This window comes from Lagenorhynchus albirostris, chromosome 1 (genome assembly GCF_949774975.1).
Source record: "Lagenorhynchus albirostris chromosome 1, mLagAlb1.1, whole genome shotgun sequence".
Classification (NCBI taxonomy): Eukaryota; Metazoa; Chordata; class Mammalia; order Artiodactyla; family Delphinidae; genus Lagenorhynchus; species Lagenorhynchus albirostris.
Genome location: NC_083095.1, coordinates 155,708,510 through 155,730,644, shown reverse-complemented (window position 1 = coordinate 155,730,644; position 22,135 = coordinate 155,708,510). Strand labels below are relative to the sequence as shown.

At 54.1% G+C, this 22,135-nt stretch overlaps 1 protein-coding gene across 1 annotated transcript in view; it reads right to left on the bottom strand.

The window, feature by feature from the left end:
* The window catches only part of ADARB2 (adenosine deaminase RNA specific B2 (inactive)), a 363,438-nt gene that overhangs the window by 5,588 nt on the left and 335,715 nt on the right, over positions 1–22,135 (bottom strand). The window contains exons 5-7 of the mRNA XM_060170687.1: positions 17,239–17,407; positions 15,333–15,484; positions 7,937–8,102 (exon numbers count right to left, since the gene is read on the bottom strand). Of these exons, the coding sequence (XP_060026670.1) occupies positions 7,937–8,102; positions 15,333–15,484; positions 17,239–17,407 (487 nt within the window). The remainder of the gene's footprint in view (positions 1–7,936; positions 8,103–15,332; positions 15,485–17,238; positions 17,408–22,135) is intronic.

Sequence of the window (22,135 nt, the reverse complement as noted above, 5' to 3'; positions counted from 1 at the left end):
GGATCCCGCGTGCCGCGGAGCAGCTGGGCCCGTGAGCCATGGCCGCTGGGCCCGTGAGCCATGGCCGCTGGGCCTGCGCGTCTGGAGGCTGTGCTCCACGACGGGAGAGGCCACGGCAGTGAGAGGCCTGTGTACCACAAAAAAATAAAAAATAAAAAAGACCCTCTGTCTCCAAAGTGAATTGCAATTTTTCTTTATGTTCCCTGGGAAATATCAGAAATTGAATTGACTGCAGTTTAGGGGAAAATACTCTCCCTCCCCACCCCTTTGTCAAACTCAGCAGTGGGCGGGACCTGCTGCGGTGACATGAACGACCTTGTTTGGCTCTGGGGGTGATTTGACTTCAGGAGCCCCGATCAGAGGACGAGGCCGTGGTCCTTGACATAAATGAGGCTCTGGGTGAGTGTTTGCTTCTGCCAGCAAAGGTGACAGGAGCCTCGTCAGACATTTCCCTGTAAGTTTGAGTGGAACAACTTTCCGTGTATCTGTTATTTAAGGCAACATTTTGTGGTTTCCACATGCTTAAAATCCAGCCTCCATCAGCACAAGCATTATGCAGTTAATTTCTTACATCATTATTCTTTTCATTAATTAACATCTCTCCACGGTTAGAGCAATTACTGTGGTGCTTCCATGCCGTACATTTCCTTTCATGATTAATAAGGAGTCATTCTATTTCCCTTTCCCGAAGCAGTCAATTAACACAGAATTCTTTCCATTAATTACCAAGTGCTCAAACCAGCAGGCCTACCTAGAGAGCAGTCTGCTCTGAGAACCTGTGACACCAATTGCCTTAAAAAATTCTCTTTAAATTTTATTCCAAAAACACAAGCAATTTAGCTGGCGATATTAATTTGCCTCAGAAGCATTGAGGTGAGTAAGAAACATCTTCTAATCTCATGCAAGAAGAGGCAGCCATCTGGCTGGCGAGGATTGAGGAACGGCTCCCCCTCCGTTAAGTGTGGGTCATTAAAGTAATGTGCTCACCCACATAAAACTCAAGTGGAATATAAAAGGTAATATTTATATACAAACAGTTTAGTCCTACAATTTAAACAGTCATTGGTTTTATGAAACGTTTACTTTAGTCTATCAGATTTGCATAACTTCACTTAAAAAAATAATTGTGGTCATTTCTGTAAGTCACATCCTGTCTCTCAGAAAGGAGTGGAGAATTGCCCTTGGGATCTAATGTGTGATTTTCCCAAAGAGTAAGTGTCCAAAAGTGTTGAAGGGGAGCACATTTCTGGAGGCATGAGAAGCGTGGGAATGGACATTCCCCATCGATAACAAAGCCCTTTCTCTAATGATGAGATGAGTATTACAGAGGGGACGTTCCTGTGCTTCCGGCTGTCCATGCACTGGCTTTGAGCAAAACTTCTGGAACGCATCTGAATGGCTCTGACTCTGCAGGAAAGTCTAAAGACAAACAAATTCTATATCTGGTCTCCTCATAATAACCTTTACAATAAAGAGACAATCAGCCTTCTCCTTGCCTGGCTGTACGAGTTTAACTTATTCAGCCAACACCATCAATAAAACCAAATGTCGCCCTGAATACAAACTGGAGAGTTTTCAGCATTCCGGATTGAACGGAAAAGTGCCTCTCCTTTTATACAAACAGCTGACATGACTGCAGTGTTGACAGAGAAAAAAGTCCCAGGTCTAGTTTTCAATATAGATAATCCCTAAATAAATATATTTTTGTCTGTTTGTCAATCACTGAAATACCAAAGATAAGTGAGGGAGAGATCTTGGAAAAAGGCTGTTTTCTTTAACTGAGAGACAATCTCTGTACCTCGAGGACTGACAGGGACTGTTCCAGGATGGGCCCCACCCAAGACCTGCTGGGCCTGTGCGCCCGGGGCATGAGACCGATAACCGTGGGCATGGGTGCAGGGACTGTGGGTGGTCGGGGTCCCTGTCTGCCGTTTTCACCCCCGAGGCACGGCCGCAGGGAGGAGGTGCGGGTCCAACAGGACAGTGAGGTCTGAACATCACCAAATGCATCCTTACTTCACTTCCCTCCTTGTCCGTGGGCAGGTTTGCTCGTGACCTGGAGGCACAGTCACACCCACCGAGAAAGGTCACGGTGCAGCTGGGTGACTCAGGCTGAGGCACAGCAGTGAGTACAACGCCATGCACCCTGGGCTCGTCTGGGGGGCTTTGGGAGCATGCCAGCATGCCAGGCAGCATGCCAGGCAGTTCCCAGAGTGCCAGGCAGTTCCATTGTGAGCCGGGTGATGCACAAAGCAGGCAGCATGGACTTGGGAGTCAGCCTACCGGGTCCAGGTGACCTCCGTGTCTTTTGTTGTCACTTAGCCCCTCTTCTGCTTTCCCTCAATGTTCATGATGTCTCCTGGTCACCTAATTTCTAGTTTGTTTTGCAGCTTCTCAGCCCTTTGCAGTGTCCTGGGGGCTGGACAAGGGATGGCTGCTACCTCAGATCTGTGTCCCTGTCTCAGCATTGTTGCAGGAGTAGCAGAGGCAGCAGATGTGGGAGTGTCATCACTGTTACCACGCTTATGTTGGACAAATATTCCTGAGTGTATCACTCACTACCTTTGAAACAGGAGGGAGAGGGGCAGGGCACAACTTTTAAAAGAATGACATAGCCCAAGGACATGACATAAACTGATTAGAACCAAATGGGTCCAAGATGGCAGACAAGTCGACTTCCACTAGACCTTGAGCCTCAGTATACGCTCACTGTAACACATCAGCAAGCTAAATGACACACCCACAGGCGCCAGGACAGTTCCAACGCCAGACCATAAGGGTCAAAAAGTGGGTTGTGGCCCAATTTGGGGAAATCCCCGCCCCTTCTCCAAAATAGCCGGAATACTCCTCCCACTCATTAGCCTATGAAATGACCCACCCCTGTAAAAACTGACAACCCCATACCCTGGTGCCTTTCTCACCTTCTGAGATGGCCCACACTCTGTGGAGTGTGTTTCTCTCTAAATAAACCCACTTGTTACCTATCACTTTGTCTATCACTGAATGCTTTCTGTGATGAGACTTCAAGAACCTGAGCTTCGTTAAATCCTGAAACCAGGTGTGTGATCTCGGTTAAAAGACTATGGGTTTTGGTGAGGTTCGAGTCCCAATCTGAGATACACGGTTGTACCTTCACCACTGGAGATGGGGTGAACTTTCCCCTAAAGGCTGCAGTAAGGCGACCACGGTCTTCTGTAAAGGAAGAGCAGTGGTTATTACACCAAGCTGGGAACATTTGGGGCTGGGCGTTTAGTAAGAGCAGTGGTTTTAAAATGACCCATATTTGGAGATTGGAAGCATGAACACATTCCCTCCTGATTTCAGCAGAGCTGTAGGTAACACCATCCGGCTGCCAGGTGGGCTGGGCGCAGAGCCAGGTCCCCACTCTCAGAGGGGGGGGACTCTTGCAGCCTGAGATCTCAGTGCGGGGAGTCAGATGGGGCCTCGGTTCCCAGAGAGCATCCGTAATTCTTGACAGTTCATTTTTATGGAGAAAGTTTTAATCTGTTCATTTAAAAACACATTGCAATCGATAATCAAGCTCTGGTGCTTAAAATTAGAAACCATATCTAAAGGAACATTAGTTCCAGAAGATTTAGATTTTTATATGCTACTTGCCTCTCGATTCTTAGAGCAAAAACGCCTCCCTGGTTCGCCTGTCCTTTCAGGTGGCCGGTGTTTCCTGTTAGTGACTGTTCAGATCGGCTTCTTACGTCCAGAAAGCCAGGCCACGTCCATGGGAACACGGGCCTCACGGTGACACTTGTCATCTGTCCTGGGCTCACAGAGGCGCAGGGCTTGGTCTGTTTTATCTCTGAGCTGCAGGAAAATCCAACCCTTTGTTGCGCCTCCAACCTTAACTCGTGGGTTGAAGGTCGAGTTTCCTGGACCTGGTGAAACAACCCACATTCTGCAGTTTGCCTGGGTCTGCACCAGCCTGGCATGAGCAGTGGCATTTTAGGAATAGATTTCACTCTGACTTTGGTTCTGTCATTTTGCAAAGACCACATGAGTTGAGCCAAGTGAGTGGTGTCTCCTACCTGGTTATATTGGTTTCCCGGGGCAGGGGGTGAGGTGGGTGGGGAAGCGCTTAAAACATTGGAAATTTACTCATGGTCCTGGAGGCAGAGGTCTTAGGTGAAGGTGTGGCAGCCCGGGGGCACCGGGGAGACCCCACCCACGGGCCTCACTCACCTGGCGCTCAGAGGTTTGTGGATGCGTCCCTCTGGGCCCCGCCTTTGTCTCTGTGGCCTCCCCTGTGCACCTGCTCTGGGCGTCTGTCCCCAGGTCCCCAAGGCCTCACTCACGAGGATACACTAGCTGCATTAAGAGGCCACCTTCTCTCAACATCCTTAGCTTAATCCTGCCTGGTAAGGCCACACTCACGGGTTTAGGGTCTGGGGACAAGGATATCTTTTGGGGCCACTGTTGGGCCCATGCCGCCTGCTATGGGGCAGTAGGAGATCCCACTGCTTCTGTTTACCCCATACCCTGGGCTCCGTAACCCCACTCTGGGGAGTGTGTCCTAAGTCTGTACTCGGAGATTTGGAAAAACGCTTCGGCACAGAGATATTTCTGGAAACGTGATGCACGGAGCAACCACTTGTGAGCACCCAGGGATCCAGCAGCAGGGAGGTGCCCGCAGCCTTACACGTGGATTCAATGCCCGTGACTTTGAAAGGAGCTTTGAAATCATAGTGTTCAGTGATGGACTGTAAGCAAACTGCCCGAAACAGCAAAATCCTGATGACAGGAAAAAGCCTGTGTTTAGGAAAAAGGTTAAGGCGTTTATAGCCAAGGTGCCTGCTGTTTTCGGTGACGGCTGGCATACTGACTGGTCGTCTTTTTTACTTTTCAAGTCTCCTAATGTTTCTTACTGTCCCTTATGTTTTAGTGGGGGGTGAGGGGAACTTCAGATGTGTGATGTCGCTCCCCGTGGGCTGTTTCCACCAGTCGGTGTGACTGGATGGTCCCATCACACTTTCCCTTTATCTGGAGGCATGAGAACGTGTAGCCTTAGGTGCATTTAGGATCTTATGGCCAGAGTCTCAGGTTTGGCTCTGTTTTGGATGGAAGCCATTCACCCAAGGGAGAGGTATCCACTCTCTCTCGAGCAGTGGAACCAGCTTTTATCTGCAAGATAGTATTTTGCTCCAGGACTTTAACTAAAATTCCTTTTCGGCCAAAAATCTGACTTTCAAAAGACTTTCATGGCCCAAGAATTTTCCTGGGAATTCCAACGACTCTGTTCCAAAGAGAAGAAATTAGATTTCGTTTTCTGCTATGTCAGCATCAAAATTATTTTTAAAGGGAAAAAACGTAGCTGGTGTATCCCCACTTCCGGCCTCGGGTGTTTTTTTCCGTGGAAGGGGGAGAAAGCTCTCTCTGCGGCTGGGGTGTCCTGCCCACGTCCAGTCTGTGGTGCTGGGCATCCTGGCTTCGGTGCTGGTCCGTCAGACTCTCCATCCTCCCCGTGACGCCCCGGGTGTGCTTCCACACGATGCTGAGCATGGTGTACCCCCAGGAGCCTGGGGACCTGCATGCGCTTGCAGACTCTGTCGGCTGTGTGCCCGGTTTAGGGAGGGGGGCAGCCTGGGCCTGGTTCCCACAATCTTTGGAGTGAGTTTGACGATAATGACATTCACATAACGCAGCCCTTTTCCCTGGGAGGCCACTCTGACCACTGGACTCGTGGGAACGTTGCACAGAGCTTCCGTCCATAGGGTCGACCCCTTCTACATTCCTGGGTCCTGGGCCAGGTCTGACCCAGCCGCTCAGCCTGTGTGAGTCCTGCCCACTGTCGAGCATGGTCAGGGGCCACCCCTCCACTGCCCCGTCCACGAAAACCTCGCCCCGACTCCGCGTTTCTGAGCACAGCCGTCATCACGAAGGAAACCCCACGCCTGCCCCATCTCCGCTCCAGTCCAGCCTCACTCGGCCCCCTGCAGAGCTGGATGTCTCTGCTCCCACCTCCCGTTGGGCGATAGATGGGTACCCACCTGCAGAGACGGGACCCTAACCTGCGCACGCACCCCTCACGGTGGCAGCAGCGATCCCCTGAGGGTCAGACCTTAGACGCAGAAGCAGATGGTGGGGGTGAATAGGATTCCAGTGCAGGACATGGGGTGCAGGGGGAGGGGAGGTCGAGGAGGGGGGAGGGCATCACAGGGGTTGCAGGGAGAGAGGCAGAGATGGTGGGCTTGTTCAGGGAGGAAGGTGGGGCAGGGGAGACACAGAGACAGAGACAGAGACAGAGGAGAGTGAGGAGAATGTTCAGGGAACACCTGAGGAAAGTCCTGGGAAGGTGGGCTGGGCTCCCAGGGGACTGAGTGGGGGGAGGGGACCTGGTACCATGCCCCCCAGGCCCCTCCTGCCCCATTGTGTTCCCCACCGTCTGGGCACCACTCACCTGACCACCAGATTTGGGGACTAGACAGGTGACTGGCAGGGCTACCCTTGAGCTGCATCAACTCCTGGATGAATGTGGGGCGGCCCCCCACCTGCCCAGAGCCACGGGCATCACAATGTCCCCAGCATGTCCCCCCTCAAAAGCAGTTAGAACCCTCCTCAGCCCAGGGACGTGACGTGGACTGTGCTTTCTAAGTAGACTTTGTTAAACAGAGCATCACTGGTGGGAATGAAACCAGGGGGCCTATGGGCTCCTGGGCACGAAAGCCTTTCTGTCCCCCATTTCTTGTTTCTAGGGAACAGACTGCAGCCTCCGTGACCTTCCCTGGGTGCCAAAGGGCAATTCGAACAGTTGCTAATCAAGAGAGGAGTAGCCAAGAAACCACCTGAGGTGAGATTAAAGGGGCCAGAGAAGCCCATCAAGGTTAGGAAACCTGACCCCCTAAGACCCTGCACATGGCCTGATCTCATCAGCAACCCCCCCTTGAAGGCTTGTTATAAACCCCTCATCAAATCCTCCCGGGTGGGGAACACATAGTTTTCCGAGGCAGGAGCCTGCTGTGTCCCTCTTTGCCTGGCAAAGCAATAAAGCTGTCCTTTTCTACTTCACCTAATAGTCTGTCTCCGAGATTCGATTCAGCACCGGTGCAGAGGTGCCGCGCTTTCAGCATCAAGACTGTTGACGTCCCACATCACCCGGGCTTTGTAGCGAGTTTAATTCTCTGTCAATTGACATTTAAGATCCTAGAGACAGTGAAACTTAACTTCTGTATCATTCATTCACTTCATTTGCTAAGGAGTCAGAATTAATTTAGAGACCCAACGCGATCCTGGGAGAGCAAGAGAATTTCCGTTAACGTGGAAACTGCTGCTTCTCCCCACTTCATGAATAGATGAAAACATTACAAAGGAGGGTACGTTTCCTTCTGAAAGATGGGCTAGTTGACGACTACAGGCAGCTCTCTTTGATGCAGAAATCAGTGCTTTGCTGTATTGCAGTCAGGCGGGGGGCAGTCACTCCAGGGGAGTGAAAGGCCTTATTTCTCCTGTAGCCGTTTGGTAATTTCCCTCGAGATTTCGGATCCCTGTTTGCCAGGGCTGAGGTTTTACCCGCCCCGAAGCCTAGGGAGCCTCACAGAGGCACCGAGTGCACCTGGGCCACGGCCCCTCCGCATGCAGGCTCGGGTCAGGGTTGGGGTCGGGGCTGGGGTCCCCGCTGCCCTGCTCCCGAGTCCCTGGGTGTCTGCCTCTCCTTGGCCCCGCCTGCCTCTCTGACGGCTCTGTCCGGCTTTCCAGGGAGGCTGTGATGGTACAGAAGGCGCCTGGCCGGTGCACAACTGTGTGTGGGGCAGCGGGCAGCCACGTCCCGTGGCGGGTGTGGAGTTCAGGGCCGACAGGGCAGAGTCCGGGACCTTGGAGTGCACCTCAGCACCCGGCCAGGCCCCGCTCTGGGACCACAGTCCCTGTCCCTCCCCCCGCCAAACACACACCCGGGCGGCACTCGCGCAGAGGACAGAGGGGCCGTTACCTGGCGATCTTGTCCGTGCAGGACATGGTGACCAGCTGCTCGCCCAGCAGGACGCCGTCCCACGTCTGCACGTCTGGGCCACGCACGGGCACTGTCCCCTCCCCGGACTCGATCTTCGTGCGCAGGTGCCCCCGGGACTTCCTGGCCGGGTACTTGCTGCTGCTCACTAGGGGACGAGAGCTGCGTGAGACACGGGGGATGGGGACACGGTGGGGGGGGACACAGGGTGGTCACGGTGGGGCTCCGAGGGGAGGGGAAGAAGAGGGGAGCTCATTGGGAAGCAACTCCAGTGACCCCGGTGCCACCGCCCGTGTTCAGGATGAGGAAGCAGCTTTGGAGGTAAGTGCCGGGCAGATGGACTTGTACAGACATGGGAGGAGCTGGGGCACAGCAAACCCCCTGGTCCAGGCTCAGCCGGCGTCACAGCAAAAGGCTGGACAGTGACCATCGGAGGCTCTGCAGCCGTTTGGTCTCGGTCCGACCACTGGACCTGCGGCCCAGCCCTCAGCACAGACGGGCCAGGGAAGGAGCTGCGTTTACAGACACCGACTTTTGGGTTCCACGTCACCTTCATGTGTCAGGAGATGCTCTTCTCACCCTTTCCAGCCATTAACACATGTAAAAACCATGCTTAGTTCTCAGGCGGCTGGTGGGATCTGGCCCAGTTGCTGGGCTGCAAACCTCGTCTAGATTTTAGTCCTGGCTCTATGGTCTCCTAGCTGCGTAGCCTTGGAAAAGCTACTTAAAACTACTGTGATACAGTTAGTTCGTCTGAAAATGGGGTAGTGGTGGTGCCTCCCTCCTAGGCTCAGGGACTAAATGAGATGGGACCTGGGACCCCAGAGCTGCTGCCGACAGTCCCGGTGAGGGGGCGTCCGCTACACCCCAAGACCGGCCCCTGGTAGGGGGCCTCGATGTCCTGTTACTGCTCTCCTGCCTTTGCTTTCCAGAGTCACCTCCACACCCATATACACCAGGTATTTGAAGAAATAGCTTGAACGAGAGGAAGATTAAACTTATTATTTTTTTCTTTTTTAAAACAAGGTTCTGTACATTTAATCAGGATTATAATGTATTATAGAAATGCTTAACTGCTTTGTGTACAAATTATATATGAACTACCATAGTGATACCAACGTTGACACACACGATGGTAGGATGAACGCTAAATGCCTTCTTTAAAAGGTTTCTATGTAAGTTTTAGAATTTGTGAAAATGTGTTTCTCCTTCATTTATCTGCACTGGAGTGAGGGTAAATTATTAATATAAATTATTACCCAAATAATTAATAACATTTGGGTTTATATGGGCACCTTCTCTTACAGATCTTGAAGTAATTTCCGGTATATTTTCTCATGCTTTCGAAGAACTGAAGTTCCTTTACTATGTATTCATACTGCCTAGAGGCCATCTCTTGGGAAGAAAATTGCTGTACTCTGTGGAGAAAGTAAATTTTTGAGAGGTTTTAGATTGCTTATTGACCATACTACTAACCAGGTCCTTGATGAGATCCAATTTGGACTGGCCTATGAGTCGTCTATGGAAGGAAGAACCAAGCTGAGAGACTGAGCCTGGGGGAGGGAGGGGCACAGCCAAGGGATGCCCAGCCCTCCCCCTAGGTAGAGCCTGAACCTCTTCTTTGCAGACTTAAATGGCACTAGGAATCGGATGACAATGCTGCTGCTGCTGCTGGTGATGATGGTGATGATGATGGTGACGGTGATGATGGTGAGACAGTGATGATGGTGATGGTGACGATGAGACAACGATGATGACGACAAAGATGATGATAGTGATGATAATAAATTGAACATAAAATATTTCACCTGACTCAAAAATGCTTGAGCAAAACTTTGGTTTGACCTGACTTTACACCGTCCAGGTGAGGTCTTTATCACATCAACTTCCTGTGGCAGGTGGCACTGAGGGAAAGGAGGGCCGGCGTAGCTAACAGTTTCCACAGTTTACCACAATGTTAGGAACTAAAGTCTTCTGTGTGGGAATACTTTCTTAGGAAATATGGTACTTGCTGTCCCTCTCTTTCTGGTAATTAGATTCAATAGTATCCTCACCATTCTCTCAATGTTTCAACTATTGTGTCATTTTCCAGACCTGGAAAGTCACCTATTACATTGTAAGGCTCTTCTGAATTCTTACCCAGTGCTTCTGTGCAACTAACTTTCCCTGAAGCAGACTTTGTAGCCTGTTAAGGCCATGACAACCCGGAGGGCTGGCTTGAGTAACAACTGGTTTCTAGGAGTTAACTTAAAGTTTTCAGGTAGATGAATTTTTCCTGAAGAGCCAGGTGCATGAGATGCTCCTGACGAGTGTTTATTTTCGGAGGTGTTGAGTCTCGGCTGCCTCCTCCAGCTCCCCCACCAGTGTGATCAGTCCCAGCGGCTCTGAGTGCCGCGATCTTGCAGAGCTCGTTTACCCTGGCTCTTTCTTGCCTAATTGCGAGAGGCAGGAGGGAGTTGAAGATGCTACTTCAAGCAGAACGAAATGCCAATCCAACCAGAAACTGCAGGGAACTGACCTTAAATCATCTGCAGTGGATTTGTCATGTGCCCTAGACAGTGGAAGTGTGGAGCATTAAGACCCTGCCTGCGTGGATACATAAAGGCTCCCAAACCCATAAGAATGTTCTCAGCTAATTCCGATACTCCATCTCATGAGACTCTTCAGTGTAGTGTTTGTTCACGTAAAACCCTTACTTTCGGACCCTGATGTCAAGATAAAGTGCAGCTGGTAATATGCTTAAGAAAATTGTTCAAGTGAATATTCTATTTTCAGGAGAGAATCAGATGGCGACTGAGGAAGTCCACCGAGGGAGCAAAGGTCTATCTGAAATGTGACACAAGGTTGCCGCAATGGTGCAGGGGAGAGAAAGAGCCATAAATGGGAAAAAAGTATAGGAAAGAAGACAATATTTTTAAACCCAAAATAAGCTTCAAAAGGTATATCCCAGAAGGTATACCCATGATGTGGTCTACTATTTATTGTAATAATGACATCTTCAATATTTGTCATGTGGCCACGTGGGTGTTCTTGTCCTACCCGGTGAGGATGGTGACAGTGACGATGTGAGTTAGGAAGCCACTTAAATCCACCGACCCTACAATGCACGGATATTATCATGGGTTGCATGCTCTGTAGCTCAGTAGTCACATGAAGATGGGGCGTCAGGAAGTGTGTTTTAGATTCCCTGACTTCCTGTGGGATTTCGGAGCAATCTCTTGAGCTGCCGTCATGTACAAAGAATAGAACTGGCTCAGACGTACAGGCATTCGGTTCACACTTGTAAGATGGCTGTGTGTTGTAATCATGCTATTTCTCATGGCTTCTTGTGGGAGATAGATCGGAGATTTGAACTAAGCTGTTAAACTCTTCTAAAATGGTAGTAAGGACTGAATTTTCTAGGTTATTTAAAGAACCTGCCAAGCAAGAGGAATTTGCATTAGCGTGTTGGTGAGTTGGATGGAGAACGGTCACCCAACCACTGTGACCAGCCCGCGTCTTTTCATTAATCTCTTCATTTAGGTTATGATCAGAACTGCCCCCATGTCTGCAGGCCTTGCAGACGCTCCACCAGTCCCCCGTCTGCATGCAGGCCCGCCCTCCGGTGGGAGAGGATAGGAAACCAATGGGGCAGGAGACAGGTTAGGGGGTTTTGAACCCGGGGGCTCAGAACATGGCTGATCCTCAGAATCACTGGGGAAGTTTTAAAAGTACGGACCCTCAGACCCACTGCATCCGAGGCGCCAGAACCTTGGGAGAGGGGGCACAGGAGCCTGCATTTGTAGAAACTGCCTGGCAGTGTTGTAGGTAAGTCAGGTTTGGAAACAGCCAAATCTGTGCACACCTGCTCGCAGGCAGCACGCCTCACAGGCATCTTGGCCAACGGACACTGAGTCCATTTCTAGGGACTCTAGGAAGGGAGAACCTACGATCTGTCCAGGTGAATGTTTTGAGGGGAGAAAACCCCAGGGACTTTAGAATCTCTGGAGCCACAGGCGTCCCCGGGGGTGGGGTTGTGTGTTGTCCCTTAGCTGCAGAGCCCCTGAACTGGGCCTCAGGGGTCTGGGGCTACTGCAACTCATGGAACCTTTAGGGCTGTGGCGACAGCTTAGGCCAGAGTCCCTGGTGGACAGCGGGGGGCTCTGCCACAGGTGGGTCAGACTTGGTTCACTCTGCCTTCCTTCCCTCTTAAAGGACAGGGGGCCATCTGGGCAGGTCTGTTGAGAACTTCCCTTAGACCTAATCACTGAACAGGTGTGTCCGCGGTCCCGTACGTCAGGCATCTGTTGTGCGTGTGTGCCGTGTGCTTGTGCTCGTGTGTGTACTTGTGTGTGAGAGAGGGAGGGGTGACCCCCGGCACCATGGCTTGGGGTGTGCAGAAAGATGTACAGCGGCTCCTGCAGACCAAGCAAGGGGTGACAATCAAACCAGCCAAAGTGACCAGGACCGGCAGGGGACATGCTGGCCGGTGGAGGGGAGGCTCCTGGAGCAGCTGCGGGTGAGAAGCTGGGGGCCTCGGTGTCCAGGGCCAGAGCTTCTCCCGGCGGTGACCCCTCTGGGGAGAGGATTGAGCATGTCATGCTCTGCATCTGTGGACGCGAGGGCATTGCCGTGACCTTCAGGGTCGGGTGCCCTGGGCCTGTTCAGGAGCGTGGACCCTGAGGCCGTGGGGCAGTGAGGCTGGGCTTCTGCAGGGGTGGCTTGCAGGAGGCGGGAGCGCCCATCCCTGCTAAACGCCCCTCGGGCAGGCCCTGCATCCAGGGGGCCTGTCACTGTCACCTCTGCCCTGGAGGGGACCCCTAAGGATCCCCATCACTCACACCCCCTCCTCCGAGGTCCAGCGAAGGAGGCGCCCTGAGAGGGAGCCACCAGCAGAGTCACCCCGTCCCCACATTAGCCAATTCTCTCTAAAACAAAACAATTCCGGGGCGTTTGTGCCTCGGCAAATGGAGAAGGCTGAGCCACCTGGAAAGGTCCTCCACGTGGGGGACAGCACGCATTCGGGGTTTCTTGCCCTGGCCGATGAGTAAGGAAGGTGATGCAGGACACTTGCTGGCCGTCTGAGGGACAGACCCACCAGGTGCCTGCTTGGGGCCCTGTGGGAACCCTGGGGAGAAACACCAGCTGGAATAACCTAGGAGCAGCTTCTAATTTCTGTAGGCACATCTGCAGCAAAAATGTGAGGAAAACGCTTTTTTTGGTCCCTTCTACCTGCACCTGCCACTTCTTAAAACACCACGAAGTAAAAGACATCTCTGCCTGGAGGAGAGCCCCAGGGCTCTCTGAGAACGTATCTGCTTGTTCTTCTAAACCACCAGCTTTGCAAGTTGGAATTAAGGCCGGGGAGGCTGATGACCTGGAACCGTCCCTGGCAGAGAGCGCAGTCTCGGGGGGGAGGGGCACGACGGGCTCCCCTTCCTCACTCAGCCACCCCGACGCCGGCCGGCAGGAAGCTGGTGCATCAGGGCCTCCCCAGAGTTCTGTGGGACTTTTCCTCCTGGAACCGGAGGGCTCCTGGCTGGGTCTCCATGATGCCGGGTCTTCTGAGAGAAAATGGAAGGATAATTCCAAGTAGCTAATGGACCATATTTCACAATTTCATGTGGGGAATTAGTACCACGTAGATCCAGCCTGATGAGCGCCTCCGAGAAAATGAATTCTTATGTTTTCTCCTCTCTCTCTCTCAGGCTGCGCGGTCAGAAGGAACACTCTGCACAACCCCAGGGGCCTTTGGAGGGGCCAAGCCCGCTGCTCGCGTTGCCGGTCCCCTAAACTGCTCTCCTCCTGGGGCAGCTCCCTGGAAGTTCCCTGACATTGAATAGGTTCCCTTTCATGACTCTCAGTTTGACTTGATTCTCCCACTGACTTTCCATAGGTGAGTGTAATGATCTGAATGTGTGTGTCCCCAGATTCTGTATGTTGACACCTAACCCCCAAGGTGATGGTGTCAGGAGGTGGGGCCTCTGGGAGGTGATGAGGTCATGAGGGTGGAGCCCCCAGGATGGGATCAGTGTCCTTATAAAGAGACCCCACACAGCTCCCTGCCCCTCCCTCCAGGTGAGGACACAGCGAGAAGACGCCGTCTGTGAACAAGGAAACGGGTTCTCACCAGACACCGAATCTACCAGCACCTTGATCTTGGACTCCCAGCCCCCAGAACCGTGAGGAATCCATGTCTGCAGTTCATAAGCCACCAGCCTGTGCTGTTCAGGAGGGCAGCCCGTGCTGAGACAGCAATGAAAATGTTACCGGTACCCTATTACAGGGGACTCTGTCCAACCATTCCCCAGAGCAGAAAGCGATGGACTTGGAGGAACATTGGTAAAAGCAGAAGGCATTATTTTGGACCCGCATACAATCTGAGTATTAGAGAAATAGGTTAAATTCATGCAGGGTTTTAAAGAGAGCGATTTCCCTGCACGTCCTTATCTTAGGTGAAGGCACTGACCACAAGCCGGGATGCAGCCAGCATTCAGAAAGTGCTCATCGCTCCTTCCCTTGGTAATTAGAACACAAGTGGACCTTCCGTGGGGGGTCAGGGCCCAAACACGCCTTCAGTAACTGTGTTGTCTGTTTCTGCTGTAGGTTCCCTCCGAGCACAACGCGCCATGGGTGCCTCATCATCTTAAGCAGGGGCTGACCCTTCATCACACACAGATGCTCCACTTCCCCACCCTCATCAGATTTGCCTCATTCTGCTTCTGGAGGGGTTCACGTGTGTCTGCGTGTGTGTGCAGGTGTGTGTGTGGTGTGTATATACGAGCATGTGTAATGCACACAAGTAGCGTCAGTAACAGGGTTTCCTAATGGCACCTGGGGAGACACTGACCCCATGAGACCCGCACAGAGGAGACTGCGGTGTCCTCCCCCCAGGACCATGGTGTCACCTCTTGGGTGGACGTGACTGTGTCTGTGGTCACCAGCTCTCCTAAAATACCCGAGAGGGCAGGTCCCGCCCAGGGTTTTCACACCCTTTGTGGGAGAGGCCAGGTGCCCGGGGAGACGTCTTTATCCTCCCCCACGTGCAGACGGAGGCAGACGCAGCCCTGGGGTCAGCTCCACCTCCACGTGGCCCGCCTCTGTGCTGCTTAAGCCTGTGTTCTGTGTCCTGGCCACAGGCTGCCTGACCTGCTGCAGCGACGGGGCCCCAGCAATTAGAGAGCCTCTGTCAGGTCTCCAGCTACGCTGTCCCCAGAGATGAGGGCCCATTGGACCAAGGTTTTAGAGGATGCCATTCTGATGCTGCAGATGCGCTCGCCTGCCCTTCAGGGCCGCGCCACCCAGGCAAGCAGGCGGTGTCTGAGCGGACGGCGGGACACCAACCAGGGAGGAGAGTATCGGGCTGTTCGAACACAAAGGCAGAAAGCTGGGCACTTACGGTCCGTGGTGAGCTCGTAGGGCGAGTGGAGCCGTGCGTCTCCGCAGGGGGATGTGCTCACATAGAGGTGGAACAGGACATCCTCCCTCAGCCGGTAGCCGCCCTCCTGCAGCCGCACGAAGATGGAGCGCTCGCTGTCCTCGCGCCGCTTGCTGGGGACAGAGAGGGGCCCCGTCAGCTATGGGAGGCCTGCTGGGGCGCCCGGCCCATGTCCTGCATGAAACCTTCTGGATCAGCCGTGGAGCAGCTGGGTGAGAGCAACCGGCCTGCAGAGGCTGCATCCTCGGCCTCCCCGCCGCCCACGGTCAAGCCCATCCTTCACAAGCCCAGCGTCCTCGGTACACATGACCCCGAATGTGAGTGTCTGTGACACGGCCACATCGTGTGGGTCACGATGCTCCCTGTGTGCCCACAGGACGCTGCGCTCTACACGGCCGCCGTGGGCAGATGGTTCTCTGTTAGACGGAGAACAGGGATAGAGAGGCAGGGCTCGGCCGCCGCCCAGTGAGGAATCCGGCGCGGGGACCCCTCTTCTTCTGCCTTGGCCGTGCCCCAGGGCTGTCCTCCCCACATGACACCCCCCGTGCCCCCCTTCGCAGTGGCGGTGAGGAGCACCCCCTGCACAGAGCGGGCCTAGCTGGGGCCCCTCCCAGACCCGTTCTCACCAGTCACGGGCGGCTCCTTCCCGCCGGTCTTGCTGTTTTTACACGTTCTGCCCCATTGGTGATGGATTCTGAGAGCACGCAGGCAGCAGAACAGACATTTTCTCCCCGGGAACCCTTGAGGCATCCCACCAGCCTTTCTGCTTCCCTGACTGTGCTCCTTCTGCTGCCAGGCCCCCCAGGCCCTCCCCAAAACCTCAGAGCAAACGCCTGGCCCTGGTTTTCTGCAGCCGTTGCTGGTCTCCGTCCCCTAACCCCGATCCCCTGAGGGCAGGGGCCTGGGTGCCCCCGGCCTGCAGCTTGGTACCAGCACACAGCCAGCCCTAAACGTCCGCCTGGGGCCACGGTGACACATCCAGAGTTAGGGGTGTTTGGAAACATTTCTGACCTGGCAGCTGGATATTCAGGAGAGAAACCCTTCCCACGTTTGGAGAGATTTCCAACTCCCTTCCCCACATTCAACCCTGGCCGCACCTTCCGCCAGCCTGGAACCAGGGGGAAACTGCAAATCAGGGGCTCAGAAATGAACTGAGTGTATGAAGGCATCGCTTTCCTGAGTCTACTCAGCACCTCTGGACCCGCCTTCCCTTTGTGTGGCCCCTGAACAGGCCATGGGCAGGCGGGAGTCGCTGCCCGAAGCCCCCAGGCCCCTGTTGCTAGTGGGTTTGAGGAACGCTGCTCCGGAGGGTGTGGAAGGACAGCGGTTCTGGCAGAGACACGCGCTGTGCCTACAGCCACCCGTGACTCTGCTACTGCTCAGGGGGTCGTAGAGGGAGATGCCCCCCAGGGGACAGCCTGCTGCTTCCTGATGGCCGCCCAACAGCACTAGGCATCCCACATCTGGGCACGTTGCTCAGGGTCTTCATTACAGAACCCCCCCCCCTTTAAGATGCAAACATGCAGGGAGGAGGAGGAGGCCAGAAACGGGGAGACAGAGCCCATCACTGGCCGCCTCCGTCGTGGTGCCTGGGGACCAGGTGCAGGAAGGGTTTCCGCTGCGGGGCAGGGTGCAGGGAGAGCCCGCCCCACACAGGAGGACAGGGCTCAGAGCTGCTGGCTGGGCTCGTCCGGGCAGTTGAGCCTGGAGGCCCCAGGACGAGGCCTGGGAAGGGAAAAAGACTCGACCTGGAGTCTGGGAGGGGCTGGGGTGCTTTCAGGGCATAGCCGTTGGCACGTTCAAGGTCGGCCGGGATAGAGGGACACCAGGCGCGGGGGCTGCGTGGCCGCCCGGGATCCCCGCTCACCTCAGGTGCAGCTCCAGCTGTGCATACAGGAAGTGGACCAGCGCCCTCCTGGCCACGATCTCCGCATGGCAGTCGTTGACCACCAGCCCCTGGTCATTGATGTACTCGCCGCTGATGCACTTGGTCCCCGAGGACAGGACGACGACCTGGGCTTGCCTGACGTCCAGGCCTGGTGGACAGAGGAGGCGTCAGAGCCCTGTGGCCGCTGCCCTCCCCGTGGGGCAGCGGGTCTGCTCTCCACCTCACCCGGCACCACCCCCGCCGCCTCAAGTTCACCTGTAAATAGCCAGCCAGTGGGGCAAAAGGTACTGGGGGGGGAGCGTGTGCACACCTGGCTCACTTGTGAGGCCGGAGTCACGCCCAGAAATCCGTTCACTCCCCAATCCCAGCCCAGTGGGGCCCCGAGAGTGTGAACCCCGATTCCTGGCCTGAAGGACCTGAGGGCCGTGTCTCCCCACATGTGTGACCCAGACAGGGCGGGACGCAGGCCTGTGGTTGAGGAAGATTCGTCCCTTAATTGGAAGATTCTCTGACGCGAGGGCCTTGTGCTCAGGACGGAAGGATGTCTGTGAGGACAGACTGCAGGCCAGTCCCCACCCGCCCGCCTATGCCTCTGAGGCAAACTCAGGACCATCGGCCACCTTCCCTGCGTGGAGCCAGCGCCCCTCAGAACCCCGGATTCCTGCCCGAAGGGACACTTGCTTCTCTGCTCCGCTCACCTCGGCGGCTTTGCCCTGAAGCTGGGGCATGTCTCTGCGTCTGGACTCAAGGCCCAGCCCCGGAGCAGCAGGAGGTCTGGGCCCTGAGGCTCCTGTGAAAGTGCAGCCTGGGCCAAGGGCCACTCTCGACGCCCACAAGAGGCCAGCAGAGACAGCAGGACGCCCGGGCCAGCGTGTCCCTCTCTGGAACCGCCTCTCACAGGAGGTGCGGGGGTCCTGGTGGGGCGGCCCCTCCCTGGGCCCCACGCAGAGCAGGAGCCGCCTGGGACCCCGGCCTCGCTTCTGGGGCTGCATTTCAGGAGCTCCCGAAACAGGCTCACACCTGAGAACAGCGGCAGCAGCGGGGAGAGGGTGCTGAGCTTTCTGATTTGACGGCCCAGGCTCTCCGTTTTCCCTAAAGAACAGCAGGGCAGATGGGAGGTAGGTAGCGGCAGTACAGCCTCCCTTCCATCCAGCAATTTCCGTCCTGAGATCCTTATGACCCCATGGGGTGCATAGGAGGGGCCATGCCCCCGCGTCCCCCTCTGGTCCCTTCGAGGGCCGCGCACAGCTGCTTCCTAGCAAAGCTCACGGGTTTGTGGTGAGAACAAAGCAACTGGCCTTCTGTTTGGTGTGGCTGTCGTATCTCTGCACGTTGTGTGAAAGTGATATGTGTAAAAGTGATTTACTACCGCAATGTTTGCAAGTGAAATAATATGAGTGACCCAATACTGACCCACCAGTAGGGGACTGCTTAGAGCGGAGTACGTTCATCTGTATACTGGGCCCCTGTAGACAAGTTCTCTGGAGGAATAGAAAGATTTCTAAGGGATATCGTTATGTGAAAAAAGCAAGGTGTGGAGCAGCGCGTGTACAGCCCATGTTGTGCTGTAAAGGGCAGGGATGTGGGTCAGGGCTGGGATCCACCCGCCCACCACCAGCTGCTGCTAAGTCAGCCGCTTACTGTCTCGAGGACATGGAAGACACGCGATCCCCGGACCGGAGATGAAGGGCATTGTGCCTTGCAGCACCGCCGGCAGCAAGAGCCTTGCGCCTGCTTAGGTGCCCTTGCCCGTCTCAGGAGGTGTGTGCAGGGGGCTTGCGGGTGCTGCCCGTGCTCGGGGGTCCCTGAACTTGGGGACGGCACCTCTCCGTCATCAGTGGTTAGCAAGTCCCAAAGGAAAACTGTACGTCACCCATTGAGACTGCTCCCTGCAAACACAGCCGAAGAAACGTTCCAGGGAGAGTGACCGCCCCTCTCTGGCTGGCCTCCTGCATTGCCCTCCTCAGCCCGACGACTGGTGTGCTCACGCCCCAAAGGACTCACCCCACCCTCTCTCCCCCACCAGGGAAACTGCCTTCCAGGACGTGCGAAGGTGACTGGGCTGGCTTGCTCTCCAGCTGGCCCACACCTGATGCATGAACTCCCACGCCATGCGTGCACCCTCACCTCCAACTCTGGGAAATCTCTGGGAATGCACTCTTAGTTGTTTAGCCGGGACTAAGCAATTCTTAGCCTCTTCCAACTCTGAACAGATTTTCACAATACTACATCTGACTATGGAGGAAATGATTACCAAATTTCTAAGAATAAAACTGAAGGTAAAATATACCAACCAGTATCAAAGAAACAAATACCCAAACTATAGAAACTAGAGACAGAAAAGAGCGACATTCACCCGGCGTGCAGACCGCCCGATGGTGTGCTGTTCGTTTGGTCCTGGCGCCCTGTTTTCTGGGCCGTGTCCAGTGAGTGTAATGACTCAAGCATTAGCGTTTCCACCACCCACTGGGGGAAGCCAGGCTCTTCCATGGTGTGGGCTCGGCGTCAGGAGACCCTCCTCCACGGTCCGCTCGATGCTCCTGCACCGTTTCCTTCTCACCCAGGCTCCCAGCACCCCCTGGGGTTTGCACCCTGAGTATTTGCAGAGAATTTCCTGCAGTTTCACATCTAGTCATTATTTGGTCCAAGTCTGTGTTTAATTCTCAGTCTTTTCCTGCGATTCAATATTCTACTCTTCTCAATTTTCTATTCTCCAAATTTCCTCGAGTCAGTTTGAAAGCAAGTAGATTTAAAAATGTCGGCTCAGAGCTTCCCTGGTGGTGCAGTGGTTGAGAGTCCGCCTGCCGATGCAGGGGACACGGGTTCGTGCCCCGGTCCGAGAAGATCCCACATGCCGCGGAGCGACTGGGCCCGTGAGCCATGGCTGCTGAGCCTGCGCGTCCGGAGCCCGTGCTCCGCCACGGGAGAGGCCACAACAGTGAGAGGCCCGCGTACCGCAAAAAAAAAAAAAAAAAAAAAAAAAAAAAAAAAAAAAATGCCGGCTCAGACATGTCTGGTCTGTGACGGATGTGCTAGGACTGAGACTGACAGGAAAGATTTTCACTTTTGATGGGGGGTGGGGGACTTTCTTCCCCTGGGATCTTGATTTACGGCGTCTCCACAAAGCGGAAGACAACAGTGTCCCAGGGCTTTCAATCTCTAACCATTGCAAATGCACCGATTTTAGGAGGACAGTTAGTTATGCGTAGGGATTTGTGCATTGCCCTGTGGCTGAGGAGCTCAGAGGGAACCCCATGCAGGCCCTAGGGAGTCGGCTCTCCCCACGTGCCCTGCTGCCAACCTCCTGATGCGGTCTAGTCTTTTCTGGACTGAGGGACGTGGGCTACTTCTGGCTCCAATGGCTGCTGACCATCTGGTTAGTTAGTGAAAACTCTTTCGCTCAAGGTGATGACGCAGGTATGAGCCCCTGTGAGATGGGCACCCCCTCGCCTCCCCTCTCCCGACCCTTTCATCCGTGGGAGCTGCCTTCCTGCTCAACTTCCGCTCCGAGGTCCCTGACCTGGGACTGACCCAGCTCCACCTGCCTCAGCTCCGGGGACCGTCCTCTTTCCCAGGCTCCTGCTGGTGGGGTGTCCAGAGCCCTAAACCCTGGGGATTGCCAAGCCCAGCAGAGCAGGACACAGGACTGTTGAGAGGTGCCCTGAGCGGACCCGCAGGGAGGGGCCATGGTGCTGGAGGCCAAGCCATCGGCAAGAAGCCAGGACCCTGCTTTCCCCCGTTAAACCACGAGGCCTGGGTTTCCTTACAGTGACAGCCCCCACTTGGGAGGACACCAAGTGCTCCTCTGGGATGTACGTCCCAGCAAGGCCACCTGAGCAGGTGGATGAGTCTTGAAAATGTAAATATAGGGGAACTGGGTGAGAAAGGAGTATAAACCAGGACCCTAAGTGCACGTATCTGAAAATCAAAAGCACTTCAAAGGTACAGCTTTACCCAGCTTCACATTCGCTCATTAATTAGTTCCGACCCTTCAGAATATTGTTGTACCTGCAGCCATGTGGGGTGGGGGGTGATCCGAGCTGATTAAATTCTCGGCTAACGGACAGGACTGTGCCCAGCAACTTTGCTGATGCTTCTTCCTTCCTCCTGTCCTTCCTCCCTCCCTCCTTCCCTCCCTCCCTCCCTCTCTCCTCTTTCACAAGCAGGTGTGACCAGCATGTACAACCTGACGCTCATGATTAGGGAGAATGTGGACTATTTTGTTGAATAAGACGACATGGTTTAAACACCCCAAAACAATCCCCGGCACAAAGACAAATAGTACATATTAGTGTCTTCTTTTTATTCTTTCACTAACAAACTTAGTGTTATGTTTCCACTGGGGAAAAAAAAAAGATTGTAGTTTAAGAGATTGGAAAAAAAATGGGCTTAGTTTTATGGCCTCGAGATAAAATAGTGTTGGGTTTTCTCCCCCCGTGGAATCTTTTGGGCAATTAAATGCTGGGTTATGTCCTGATGATCATACAAAAGCAGAGCATTTGAGCAGCTTTGATGGGGGGATCTGACCTCAAAACAATGCAGCACAATCTCTGTCTTCCTCCTTTCTTTATGTATTTCCTCACACGCACCTCCTTCCCGAGGAGGAACTAAGGCATTCCGTGGGGGAGTGGCCCAGGGTCAGAGCTCTGACCCATCGGCACCTGGTGATTTCTTCCAGACTAGACTACCGTTGCATCTCTACACGAGTCGGGAGTGGGCTGTCTGGGCCTATTGTTCTTTTCCCCTCTATTTTAAGGAGAGACATTTACCATAAACAAGTCAGCATGCGTGCTACGCGGGGTCAGTGGAAAATCTATCCTGCGTTTTGTGGTTTAAATCTAATAGTTTAAACCCCAGATTTTTTTTTTTTTTTGCG